This window comes from Taeniopygia guttata, chromosome 2, assembly GCF_048771995.1.
Source record: "Taeniopygia guttata chromosome 2, bTaeGut7.mat, whole genome shotgun sequence".
NCBI lineage: Eukaryota > Metazoa > Chordata > Aves > Passeriformes > Estrildidae > Taeniopygia > Taeniopygia guttata.
In genome coordinates, this window is record NC_133026.1 from 87949342 (window position 1) to 87963941 (window position 14600).

The following is a 14600-nucleotide window of genomic DNA, read 5'->3' on the forward strand; positions in this document are numbered from 1 at the left end:
TGTAAAAAAAAAAAATCCCCATTTTTTTTCCCTTTATTTCTCATACAGAACACAATAGCTGAATACCATAACAAAAAACCAGATGTATAGCAGCCTTTCAGTGAGCTGCAACCTTACAGGATATGACAAGGAAATTAATGTTTACCAAAAACCAGGATTTCCTGTACTTGGCTCCAGATCCTGGCCACTCTGTAGTGCTGGGAGATGAGGATTCCTCTTGTCATGATACTTGAGGAACCAGCAGCCTCTGAAAAAATATGGGGAAAGTATGACAACACCTTCAGGCTGAGTAACTGAGTCAAGGAACAGAAAGGATTAAGGCTATAAAGCTGTAAATACATAAATAAGAATTTTTAACTAACTAAAGCATACATTTTATATTCACATTTCTGACTACAGATACTAAATGTTCATTAAAATCCTATAGGCAACTATATGCAGCAGGTTTAAGTAGTCAGAGGTCTGTTCTTAAACAAAAACACATCCAACTAATAGAGAGAGAATCTGAGAAAATAATTAAACTAAATCTAAAAGACTTTCAAATCTATGAATCCATCTTGAGTTACTGTCACGGTATCCAGACTTGACTTTTGAGCTGTCCCTTCCATTCACCAGAAGGGATACTTTATGGATCACCGGACGTGCAGTTCAACCCAGGACAGGATTCTGGGGGAGGACAATTTTCAGCTCCAGTAACTACAAATGATGGCTGGGAAACACAAGCTGAAGTTACTGTTTACCTCAAGTAGGCATGTAGTAAAAAGTGTTGAGCAATCCTTGCAGGAACACTGCTTATCTGTTGCTAGTGCACTTCCAATGTTACCTCCACCAAAATTCCCACGCCAAAACTGTAGCCTTATTCCAAAAAAGTTAGTGCTACAAGCTCCCCTTCTTATGCATGAATAAGAAAATAGGTACATTTTCCTCCGAAATAGCTCGACTGGGTTACCTGCGGAAGCACATGTATACAAACACTTTCTGCTCAGTCTTTCCCAATCTTTTATCTCCATATTCCATCAAATCTTCTTTGCTCTAACAGCCTGCCGTGAACTCATAATGTTCTGACAGACAAGACTTTCCTAGAATTGTCTAGGTTGCAAGAATCACTTGGGTTCTTTGGGGGTAAAAGACAAACAGCCATGGAGATGTTCAGCCTTAACCAGAATCCACAGCCCTAAAACAAGGAGTCAGAAGGAGCAGTGGAACAGCACTATAAACAAGGAAACATCCAAATTAACATAATACAATTAACTGAAAACAGATGCAGAAAGAAAAGCACAATCCTTCTGGAACACAGGCAGTTTCCTGCATTGTGAAATTTGATACCTACCTCAACCAGAGATTCCCAGTCCATGTTTCCTTCCCAAAAGGAAACAGTGGAGAGAAGAACTTGTTTGATGGATGCATCCAAGATACTGTGATCTCCCCTAGAGAGGCTTCTGTCAAATTCCTTCCTTACATCTCTGTAGACACACTAAAAACAAATGTGAAGCCCTATTTCTCCCCTTCCCCATTTAAACCCTCCAGCAAGCTCAACTTCCTGAGTGGTTTGCAACACTTGCAGCGCAGGTTGCGCAGAGAGTTACGTTCAGTGGTTTAGCTCTCGATCCCTCTACTTACCTTCTCTTAAATACTGAGACCTTAACCTTCACCACAGCTCTCAAAGATTTTGAAATTTTCCCAGCTGTACAATGATTGTTGAAAATCCACATTACAGATTCAGAATGCTCCTCAGGTAATTCCTTTAATATTTCTAGATTCAAGTTATTCACTCTACCCAAACGTTTCCTGTCAGCAGTTGCTGTTTAACGCACTGCTTTGCTACCAATTAAGTAGAATATATTTTACCACCACAATGGATCACACTATTTCTTTTAGAACAGTTCTGTGCCAGAATAGCTGTATGGAATATTTCTACCTTTCCAACATTATAAACATCTATTTTTAGAGCAAAAACTGTATGTCTCTGCCATGGTTAATCTATTCCTTACACATATACCCTCTATATACTATACACATATACTCAAATACTATACAAATATAGTATTTTCTTTCCATTATCATAAGCCATAGCAGCAACTTCAAGTTGCCAGTGCAGACTGCCAGCTCTTCTTCAAATCTCCAAATTCTCCACTTGCTAAAACACATACCAGTTTTACTTTACTTTCACTTGTCTTTTTGGGGGAAGGATATTTTTAATACAATCTTCTCTTGTGATTTCTACATTGTATTTGTATCTGTTTACCAACAGCTACTCTTTAAAACTGATGACTCAGCCAGTAATTGTTGGGAAAGGCAAACATCAGCTCAAAGAATTGCAAGCATTACCCTGTATTCATTTTTATAAAATAACACCTTCAGCTCAGACCACATCACAAGTTTATATTCTCACAGAGAAAGATGGGCTAATCCAAGCCATTAGGGAAGTTAAAATTCCCTCCTTTCTTCATGTTGGAGCATCTTGCTTTCTCTTCCTGCCACATGATCCCATAAAATAAAGCTTTCTGCACTACCAGACCTCTCATATGCAGTTTTGTCCCTGATAGTGCTCCCTCATCCAGTATCACTTAGACCACTGAGGGGCATGGGGGTGTTTAAATGTTTGAGCTGCTGGCTGAAGAGCAGGAGTGTTGGTCTTCATCTCTAGTAGGAACAATTGCTCTGTGACTTTCTAAAAATGTATTTTAAGAGTGCCACTTCAAAGACAGAAAAAACCCAAACCTGTATGACTGACTGTACATTTTGAACTGAGTTATGATGTTACTGAACAGACTGCAATACTGCAATTCAACTACCAGTCCCTGTGTGGTGGGGATTTGACAGGGATGAGGCTGCCATGACTTCTCTGGGCAACCTCTTTCAGCAAGTCAACATCACAATAAAGAATTTCTTCCTTATACTGAATGTAAACCAACTCCCACTTTAAAGCCATTCTCCCTTTTTCTACCACTATATGTCCTGGTAAAATACTTGGCTTTGGAGAGCCAAATATATGCAAATAGAAAAGCAATATACTTGGTATATTATCTAATCAAGAACTTTTGTTTTGTAGGTATAAATGCACCAGCATCATTCTGTACAACACTGTATTAAAAATATCACTAAGTATTCAAATAAATAAAACATACATCAAACATAATCAGCTTGGACAGTGAAATTTTGGCATATATTTTTGTCATCTGCAAAGCATAAAATTTCTAGCCTCTGCATCTTGCCATGAAATGCATTTGCCCTGTGCTTTTTGTGTCATAAATTAGTATATTAAAGATTACTATAAAATAAAGGCAGTGGAAACAAATGTGTTATTGCAATTAACCAGCCAATTTATTACAAAATAGTCTGCAACACAGAGAAGTAAAAATCAGCTCTTCAAGACAACTCATTGAAACAAATTAATAATTTTGTACAAAACATAGTTTAATGATTCCTTCATCAAGAAGATAAGAATCATGGAACATAATCAAACAGCCTGTGAATTTACAAAAAAATAAAATCCCTACAAACAAAAACCCAAACAGGAAGGTATTAACAAAACTGTCAGCTCTTTATGTAGGGTATCTAAGAAACAGACACATAAAACTTCTGGGTAACTTGCTTTTGGCCCACTCTAGCAAACGAAACTATAGAGAAGTCACTTAAAGACACAGTGTTTATTTTCAAACCTGGGAAAATTATGAAATAAACCCCAATCAGTTAGTCCAGGATAGCTTTGAAATCTTGACAAAGTGATGGTTCTGTCACTGCCTGCAGTAGTGCCACAGTATCCTCTGGGATCTTCCTGATTAGCTTCCTCTTACCTACCAAAATATCGGAAACAATTAATTACAACTGCAAATAACTATTAATGCTGGTCTAGGGAAAATGCTAATGAAGCAATGAAATCAATACTAGCTAAAACCACCTAAAAAACTGAAACATCTGGAATATGGGGATAAAAAAAGCTATAATAAAATACACTACTCTTCTTCCATACTAAAATCAGGCTAACAAATAAAAATATTCAAAATTGTACGTGAAAATACTAACAAAGAAAGTAGAATAAATTTGCTCCTTGATTTTCTGGTTTTGTGGGGTTTTTTTTTCAGATTTGAGAACTTCACTGAATTTTGAAAGTAGAAGCCCATTTGTTCAGCAACTTTACCCACCGAATAAGGCCTTCTGTTACTCTGAAAGACGGAATGTCACATCAATAGAAACACAGACAGCAAAAAGGACTTTTTAGAGATTAGGAAGAACATGTAAAATCCTAGCAACTGTTTAAGTCTGTCACTAAACAGAGTCAGCAAAATTGTAAATGATGCAGAAAGCCAGAAGTACTCAATAAACATTTGCCCTGTATCTGGAAAGGAGACAGATGATGTATTTATATCTTATCATGATAAGGAAAGACTCTTGCTCCTTTCCCCACTGGTAATAACAGGAGAGATGTTAAACAATAACTGCGTTTTAAATACTTAACTCTGAAGAATGATAACTCACTACAAGCCCCTGATGTTGATATTTAATAGGTTTGGGAATAGTGGGAAGAACCTCCTTCCCCCAAAACCTATGAGCTTGATTTCTATTCCCATGGGGAGTAATAGAAAGGCATATGCAGGGACACAAGAGAAAATCACATTTATATCAATTCCTGTCAATAACATAATCTTACAGAGGTAATAAGTTTTACATAGCCAATACAAACTCCAAAATGACAACAGAAATTGCAGCTGTAAAGTCAACACACGGGCTTTTACCAGCCTTGTTTATCTCTGTGCTACAGACTCCTGCAGCATGTAGACATACTGAGCAAACTTCACAGGATCCCACCTGAAAGCAGTGACTTCCCTGTCATGACTACTGACATCCACACATGCTACCTCATTTCTAGAAGACAAAACTTAAAATACCATGTTTAGAATTAGCTCTGACATCTCTACATAATGCTTACCTCTCTACCTTCAGTAGACCTTCAGTAACAGAGTAACCTCCTCTGCAAGATGACGTTCTGATTACAGTAACATTGCCCAGGGCTAGCTCTGGTGCAGGGCAAACAAAACTAACTTGTAACTGCATAGAAAACTATCAAGCTTACTGAGTGCCAAGCATCACCTGTCCTGTGAGAATAAGGCTTTAGAAAATGCAGTGCTGGAAAACATTTTAATCTGCCTACTTATAAATTTGAATAAAATCAGAAAGATTGTTAATGTACATCTCAGAGCAACATTTTAGAGTTAGAAATCATCAAAAATCCATTAGTTGCTAAGTTTAATGAACCATAGAAAAAGCTGTAAAAATAGCTGAATACTTACAGACTTTTAAGGATGTAAGCAGACATTTGTAAACAGCTTTGTGATTTAACAGTTTGACAGTGAAGGCATGGTAGCAGAGCCATTCTGCTACCTGAATAGGGAATATGCCAGATAAACCTTTGTTACCTTCAGCAATCCCTAGAGAAAGAAAATAATGTTACTGAAAATTATGAGTATTAAGAAGTATGTTTGGATTCTCCTCTCATTCTATAAAATCACCCCAGGATTTTACTAGAAACCTGTGCAGTCAGTGAAGTCTCGTGCATCAGCAGAAAAATAAGAAACTAGTGTCTGAAACACAGTCTTCAGAAAACTGAGTTTCAGAAGAAAAATGCACTGTGATTCTTATTATGCACTTCACAATATTAATTCCTGATTTTTATCCCAAAATTACACCATTGGACTGCACATTCAAGATGTTCTATTTGTCTAAAAAAACTCCAAACAAATCCAAACCCACTACTTCATTGCTAATAACATCCTATACCTGCATTTATTGTTTTCAGGATAGCATAGCAGCATGATGCAGTCTGAGAGATAATCCTTAGGAAGAAATGAGGATTTTTTCTAACTTGCTGGTTGAATGGAAGTTGGAGAACACAGGCATGGAATCTGTTCACAAAAACAGTCTATTTAATAAAAAGTCGTTTGCAATTTCAAGTGAATATACGACTACATAGCTTAGGCACTATACAACATTTAAATGCACACAAGAGTCTTCAGTTGTATCAGCACTATCACTGCATGAGACCCCCTCTCATATATACACATTCCTGGAATGTCAGACATAAATGATGCTTGTTTTTAAATTTTATGCTGAAAGAATACCTTGAAGCTGTCTGCCTTGGAAACAGACTTCTCCTCTGAGGACAGCATAACTGTGTTACGTGCCGGGAAAACTAAACTACCCATTGTCACCAATTCCATATCACAGACTATGACACCAGAGAACACTCACATGAGACAGTGTGAGAGGAAGAAAAAACAAAGCAAAACCCCACAATAAATTTTGTTTCGATATGCAGGAAAACAGACTTCCAAATGATTTCACACACCAGGACACTCACTCCTTTGCCTATTTGGATGTCAACTCTTTAGATGCTATTTGTATTGTATGCTTCCTTACACCTGTTTGAAAGTATTTTGAAACAACTTACTTTTTTTTTTAGCCTTCATACTCTGGCATTATAATCCTGCTTATGCCAAATATAGCCAATTACAACATTGATTTTTAATTAATCAACAATGCATATACTTGTTTATTAAATTAACCCAGCAATCACTTAAAAAATGGTGACATTTTCTATATATAAAGGATGGACCTAAGTACCATGCTGCATTACAGGTCTTTGGCTAAATTAACCTGATATACAGGTATCATGATGGATAATCTTTTAAACAACATATAAAGGCCACTGTTGGAATGTTACCATAAAATCAAACAGAAGTAACTAAGTGATCATATCTATCAGAAAAAAACCTTAAATCACCCACAAGCCAAAAGTTTAAGAGCTGGACACATCAGTGCTATACTAGACAAACCAAATTACACTTCTTGGACAAAGAATACAGCTTAAATGTGGACCAAGATGAATTTAAGAACAAAACTAAAATGTCCCTTTGTAACAAGTGTGACCATAGCAAAAGACCAACATCTGGTTTCTGTGAATAGTGAAGAACTTCTTGCACATTTTTGTGTTAAAATAAATAAAAACCCAATTACTTCAACGTACATAGCTCAGTATTTTCTTCCAACTTGCTTATCAGTTTTGATTTCTTTCCCTTATCTTTGTTTAAAGCATTCACTTCCTCTAATGGTCAAGCCAAAATCACAAATGCCAAGATATTACCAGCTAAAGAGCAACTAAAATGTTAACAGCAATAAGAAACTACAATTAACCTGGTAGAATGAAATCTCCCTTTACCTAATGATATACTGGTCAAAGTTCTATATGACTTTAACAGATACAAAGTTCTAAATATAAACTGCCTAATATTTAACTGATCTAAATATAGAATGGTTAATAAGGCTTCTTATCATACTCCTGAATCAAAACAGACTGGTTATCTTGAGGTCAGCTGTCAAAACCAAGACACTGAGAATCCATTTGGTGAAGTATCACTTAAACACACACATTAAATATATTCTTGTATTCTAAACCTAACAGTATTACTTAAGAACAGTGTTGAAACAAGAATAACTTGACCTACTACTGATATTTACTACTGCACACATCATACACACATATACATATATATACACACACTGCATACCTACATGGCACACTTTTTTTCTGATTCATAGCTCCTCCATGTGTCAAGAAAGAGTAACAAAATACTGACACTTCAGAAGACAGTGACCCACCTGTAAGCCTGGAGTAAAAATATCTTGTAGATGTTAATGAGAACTGTTCTAAGGCTGTTGATCTAGAACAGAACAGAAACAGAGCTATAAGAATAATATAATGTCATAAGTTTTCTTGAAGATCTAGGCAAAAAACGTTTTATGCTAAACTTAATATTTATTTTATGCAACTAAGTTAACAGTGTTGTGAAGGATCACTTCTGGAACTCTACATCTTATTTGATGTCAACATTTCTAGATTATTTGGATTTCCTCTCAAAATAAATTTTTATGTTAGGACTCAAAGCAGTTTTAACACTCTTCATCACTAATCACAATACTGCCAAACATCAATTTTCATATTTCTACCTGTAAATCAAGAAATAAACTATGACATTTCAGTTTGAGGACTGCACTCAGTTTGTATTTCATGTTTTTCCCAGCTGTTACACTTGAATTGAAGGAAAGACTTGATCTGATAGAAGTACAGGTGTAACTAGAAAAAAAAGCAAAAAAAGCAGTTAAACTCCATGGGCTAACAGACTAAATTAAATTCTGTAAAGCAAGCCTCATTTAACTTCCCATGTTACAGAAATTTCCTGCTAATCAATGAGCCAGTAGCTAAAAGGTGACCATAATTAAATTCAATGTTGAGACTAGTCCCTGTGGTATTAAGGGTATTAGCTAAATGCTGACTTCAATACCTCAGGGCTGAAAAATTCAGCCTGCACAAAAAAGCTAAATCAATAACCTTAAAAACTAACTAAATGTATTTCTTAAACACATTGTCTAGCCAGAACATTATTAATTACTCCAGTGACAATCGTCTTATCGATACGATCCATGCAATGCAGGAGCTTAGGCTTGAAGCCACCATAGCTTCTGGAACCACCCTGATGTTTGAGCTACTTAAGCTCATCAAAACACTGTGGTGGGCTTGGCAGTGCTGGGTTAATGGTTAGACTTGATCTTAAAGGTCTTTTCCAACATAAACAATTCTCTGATTTTATGATTCTGACTAGGTGTCTCCCAGACCAGTAGCATCAAAACCCTTTTCAACATAAACTGTTTCTTTCAAGAACTCAGCTAGTGAACAAATCTCTTTGGCTGTTGAGTTTGGAAACCATGTAATATAAATTCCTTTCCTAAAGTGACCCAGCTTTTCTGTTTAGGAAGACTACTGAGGAACTTCACCACCCTATTGGTGGAAAACCTCCTAATTTTCCACTTAAATGCTTAAGGGCAGTTTATACCAAAAATGGTCAATAATGAAGCTAGTGAAGCAATATTATCCTTGAGTTTAAACAACTCTTTCTTTTTGATCTTTAGCAAATATCTAATGCCACCTCTCTTAGCTCAGGTACAGAGTCTACAGAACTTTTCAGTAGGATACATTATTATCCTGTCTGGGGTTCTATGCCACTTCAGACTGTTTTGTGTAAATGGTCAAGGCTGCTAGTTTAAAGGGAAGTTCCCTTCCCCACACATTCCTTCGCATGTGAAGTGTACCAGAGGGGACACCTCCAATGTTGAAAGGTTTGCTAGTCCCTCTAGCCTATACCAAATTAATCCCAATCTATTTTGCAATTAATTCAACTACACCCTTCCCAACACACCCTTGTGCTTCTCCCACTATGTATGAGATATTGTAAAGCTGACACTGGAGTGCACAACTCTATTTACCTGGAGTAATCGCAGTAAACCTCAAGTGTTTTTATATCTAATAACAAACCACACCATGGGATCAAACGACAATCTGGCAGCTGTTTAAATTTGGAACATCCTGGGATATCATCAACAGGAAAATTCACCACTGTCTTATTTGGGTTTATTAAAAGGCCGTACTCAGGAATACCTGTTGTTAGAGTCCTAAAACAGATATAAACAGTTAGGCTAAGCCCCCCCAGCAAAGCAGACAAAAACTGGCACCATGCTGCAAGACAGAAGATCTTGAACAAAAAGGCAGAAATTAAAGAATGCAGGGAACCACAGCCAACTCTTTAGGTTAAGGAACACAGCTAGAAATAAAGAAAGAGAAGACATTAGATGTAAATAAATACATAAAATAAATAAACTTGAGGATAATGGAAAAAAAAATTTGCAGGTTAAATCAGCCATGCAACACTTGAGACAAGCTGTATGAACAGAAACCTCTGAAATAAAAATCACTGGAAAAAGATGGCAAGTTACTGTTTTTGAAAGTTAACAAAACCAAGGAGAATCCACATAACAGGAACCTCACTTATCTGATGAAAAGTTTTGAAGGGAAACATTTTCCCTAAGAATGTTTTCACTGCCAGAATGCCTGCTGATTACTTGCTACATACTGGATCAGCAGTGCCATGGACAAGAAGCAGTTCATCTTACTTGGCAATGTACTTATGCGCAGGCTTCATCCTTTTGAAGAGAGGAAGAGCTAGGCTCTTCTTATTGGGGAGTCATAGTCTTAATGCTGTCTCCTCAAAACTAATTTATTGAGTCTCCCAGTTCTAATGCTACATTAGGAAAAACTGGTTCTACTCCATTTGTGACAGAGAGCTCATAGGATCTGATCTGTAAACAGTTCTGGAAACCTCTCACAGAAAAGGCTAATTCTCTACAGAAAATCAACACAGCTGATACAGAAGTGGATATAGAACAAAGATACAGACAACTTCAAAGGGCAAGAAGGACAATATCTGTACTGCTACTCAAGTGACATTGTGCTGAAAAGATGTTATAAGATATTAATAGCTTGAAGCCCTCACTGTTAGTCTATCTGTAAACCCACAGATCCCACAGAAAAAGAAATTTCCTTCTGTTCTGATAAGGAAATGAGGACAAATGAAGTCTTCAAAATACACTACCACTATTTCATACAATTTATACTTCAAACTGTAACTGTACTTAATGGTTGCTCCATCACCTTTCAAGCTCACAACAGAGCTGCATCTTTGTGACTACTGAAAAGCATGATGCAACTGACTACACTGCAGATGCCAAGCATTTCTTCAAGATCTGTCCTTTGGATCCTTTAAATTGATTTTGGCATCAGCAAAATCCCCCTAGAACTGACTGTACACTCCTATCCACAGTAACCAGGAGCTTCTGGGATTTAGATTTTAGAGAAAAGGTAGTTCTGAAGCACAATGAAGAATTACTGTTTTAAAAAGTCAGTGTGATCTGCATACTACTATGCTATTGGTATCTTCAGATACTTGTCATGAAATGTTAAAGACCAGAAAATTCTAAGCAATATTGCATCAGACCAGAGCTGCATTCTTTCCCGGGGAACAGAAATCAGCAGCATGAGTTCCCAATAAAAGTATTTTGAGAATGTAAATAAGACGTCTTTAAAAATTTGAGGGAAAATAGTTTTCAAAGACAACTGTCAGCTGCCTTGGTTAGGCTGCAATACTAATTTTTGCTTGAAGCTCCACCAAGCTTAGTAGGTAGGTACCCAATTCAAGCTTAAGCAGGAACTGCCCACTATGTGAACTGCAACAGATTGTTAACTGGCTATCAAGAATGCAGTTTTAGGATTCTTCCCAAGCCCAGGCTACTACCAAGGACTCCAAAATAGCCCTTGATTGTTAACTCATAAAACAAATACACCTATGTGCATGAAGACGTAAAAGAATTATATAATAGGTAATAATGCCTACTACTTTTCAGACTATGTCTCTAACAGCATACCTTAGAAAAGTTCTTGCCTTCATTAAATGTGGTGTAAACAGTAAAAAATCATCAATAAGACGTATTAGGACTCTGTAATCAAGAAGAAACCAATGTTAGATTTTTTTAATACATAATCCTTTCAAAGTCTTTTTCATACACTTCAGAGCAACAACATATCTGCCTATTTTAATTCACAAGATAGTAGAGGCTAACATGAACTCCAAATTGAGACTCATTAAGAAATTCTCAGTTTTGCTTCTTTCCTAAACATAAATGAAAAAAATAAACAAAATAAAAAAAGCAATGAGACTGGCTAGATGAAACATGAAGGAATTTACAACACACAAACTACTCCACAATGGCTTCCCTCGGTACAGGACATTACACTTTTCTAAGGGAGAATCTGCGGTATTTTTCTTGACAAGACAAGGGACGAGGTACACAAGACGAGTCTTGATGGGCTCCAACTCTCTCGTCTACCACATAATAACTTGTTTATGACGCTATAGTTTGTATGTAAACCAGAATACCATCTACCACTGCAAAGGCTGAAATTTTCTAATGGAATTCAGACCTGAAGCATGCCCATATTTTTCTGGTAAATCCTGCCTAGCAGATCACAGAGAAGTAGCTCTGGATATGATGATGTATAATCTCACCTTCAAAGCAAGAGTACTGCCATCACTATGAACAGAGCGCTACACCTTGGCCAAGCCAAGTCAATAACCACCTTATTCTTCTGACTTAAATAACAAATTAATTATCAAGATCGTTCAACAGACACTTAACATTCTAAACTCTTCTCTACATAACAACAGCTGCTACATTAAAGAGTGCATTCTTCTGAATCAGTTTCTTAATTTCCATTTTCTAAACATCCTTTGAAAGCAAAGTTTTTCAGACTCACATCAGAGCATCCTCAAGCCTGTAAGTACTACTTTTGTAGGGAAATGTTTAAAATTCTGACACCCAGCAAGCCTCCCAAGAAGAGGCACCAGGCAGATGCACTTATCTGGAGCATTCCCACAGCTCTTTTTTCTTTTTTATGGGGGAAGAATTCACAGCAATGAAGGGAGATGTCAATTTTCAGGGTCCAGCTCATGACTAAATACCCTAATCCAGGATTCAGTTGGGGATCTGTTCATACAAAGGTAAAAGGAGGTAAACAGCTAATAAGGAGGTAAAGTTTTTATCAGGCTAGCTTTCTGTCAATCTCCTAAGGAGTGAGCATGTACAGGGCGCAAAGACTCAGAAGATTTACCAAAAATCACACAGGGCTTCAAACAAGCCCATAAAAATCTGTCATAAAGCTCTGACCTTGATAAAATATTAAGATTTACCAACAGTGGATCAGAAAGCCCTCAGGCAGAAGCCTGGAGTATCAGTATCAGAAAGTATTTAACAAACATCTCGTCTTGCCTGAGGTGAAAAGACCACAGATGATGTGGGAATGAGTGAAGCATAAACTTCTCAGAAGTACAAGAGCAGCTTGTAAGACTCCTTACAGCATCCCTAAATATGGTGCCCTTTCTAAGAATAAATCTCCTACCAAATATACAGGAAAGCCTTCTCTGCATTTTCTTCTCAATCTTGCAATGGGGAAATTGTCCCAAAAAACAACCACAATTTCACTGAAGCTACAGAGATGTTTGTGTACACCACACTCCTAATGAAGTTGGAAATCCTTGAAATTCAAAACTAAATGTCAGAGAAAATAACTAACACATACACACTACGTATTATGAATTACTGTAACAGAGCACAGAACAAAAACATCCCTACCCATCCTGCTTTATTCCAGAGAGCCATTTGTTTTCCATATCTCCATAGAATAAGCTGCAAAGTAAGGTTGACAAAATGGAGCCCTGTGGAATTCCACAGCACTGCAAGTAGTACCTATCAAAGAATAAAAGAAAACCAAAAAATCAAAACATGTAACAAGATCACAATAGCTGTTAAATATTTTTTCCAATTATAACATAAGAAATATGCTATGTGTTTGCCAGCTAGCCTTAATTTTTTTTTTTTTTGTTTTTCTTCTAAGAACATACATAGAGATCTAGAAGCTTTAACAGTGGAAAAAAACCCCACTAACACACATACTCCTTTCATATTAACGAACTCCAGGAGACAACTGCCACTAAATGAAAGAAATTGTATAACTGATTTCAAACCATAACACCTCCTTCTGCTGCAGATACATCCTTCATTGAAGTTTAATTCTTTGTTACAGCTTACTGTGACAGTTTCAAGAGCAGTGTTTTTACACAAAACCACGTGCACTGGAAGAATTTTCTATGCCGGCATCAACCAAATGGGTATGGCTCACAAAACCCAAGAGAAATATTTTCACAACACTTCCTTGAAGCAGTGAGATACTATAATGTCCACTTCACCACTACGACATGAATGACTTGGTGAAGGTGAAGAGAATAAATTCAGACCATGTGCTACTTTTGAGCACTGATCCTACCTGTATTTTCAGTCATCTGAAAACGCTCCTGGCAGTAATTTTATTTACTTACAGACTTTTGTTACATGTATCAAATGGTATTAGAAGACTGCTTAGAGGTCCTCAGCTCAATAATTAGCATTTTTTCTCAAAACATCAAGTTAAAGTTGACTAACTGTAATTTTTTTATGAGAAAGAGAGTCCATTTATTTACTAAACATATGGGGAGTTTTTTGGACAAAAAGAAGAAGCTGCTTAAAAGGGCTAAATTCATTTCAGGACAAACAGTATTTTTTCAGTCAAGTTGTTACTGAATTTGAAAGTGTGAAGCTTGTTTTGTCAGGGTATGCTTTCTCTGAAGCCATTAAAATTCCATGAAACATACTTATATTGGTTAGTCATTATTAAAGTATGCCGCAAGAGCATTCTTATGATCCTGCCAAAGGGAGTGTAAGCATCAATGATAGAAAAAAATATAAACATGCTTCTATGTGACTCCTTGAGAGCATTTCCCACTCTCTCTCAATCCTGTGAGACTTTAAAATAAATATTCTAAAACAAAGGTATTTTATTTCCAAAGTAAGAGGCTATCACTCTTAACATAAATCACTCTGAATTTACAAACAATGATCATGTAAGTACTTCATTTTTTAGACGTGGTACACATTTGCCACCTAGAGGCAAAATCTAAGTACCAAGTCAGTATCTCTACCAACACAAGAAGAAATCTGCATTACTACTTTCTGTAACATCCGATTCTTAATTTTGGAGTTGCCAATAATTTAAATTCCTATTGCTACTGTCTTTTATTTCCTACTGCAACTTGCCAAAGACCAAAACCATTGCACTTCAGAAA

The 14600-nt window shown here is 36.6% G+C and overlaps 1 protein-coding gene across 1 annotated transcript in view; it reads right to left on the reverse strand.

The window, feature by feature from the left end:
• The window catches only part of TERT (telomerase reverse transcriptase), a 48743-nt gene that overhangs the window by 16257 nt on the left and 17886 nt on the right, over positions 1-14600 (reverse strand). The window contains exons 9-17 of the mRNA XM_030265811.4: positions 13075-13188; positions 11311-11382; positions 9319-9504; positions 8005-8131; positions 7657-7718; positions 5779-5903; positions 5292-5429; positions 1331-3797; positions 146-247 (exon numbers count right to left, since the gene is read on the reverse strand). Of these exons, the coding sequence (XP_030121671.4) occupies positions 3694-3797; positions 5292-5429; positions 5779-5903; positions 7657-7718; positions 8005-8131; positions 9319-9504; positions 11311-11382; positions 13075-13188 (928 nt within the window). The 3' untranslated portion in view covers positions 146-247; positions 1331-3693. The remainder of the gene's footprint in view (positions 1-145; positions 248-1330; positions 3798-5291; positions 5430-5778; positions 5904-7656; positions 7719-8004; positions 8132-9318; positions 9505-11310; positions 11383-13074; positions 13189-14600) is intronic.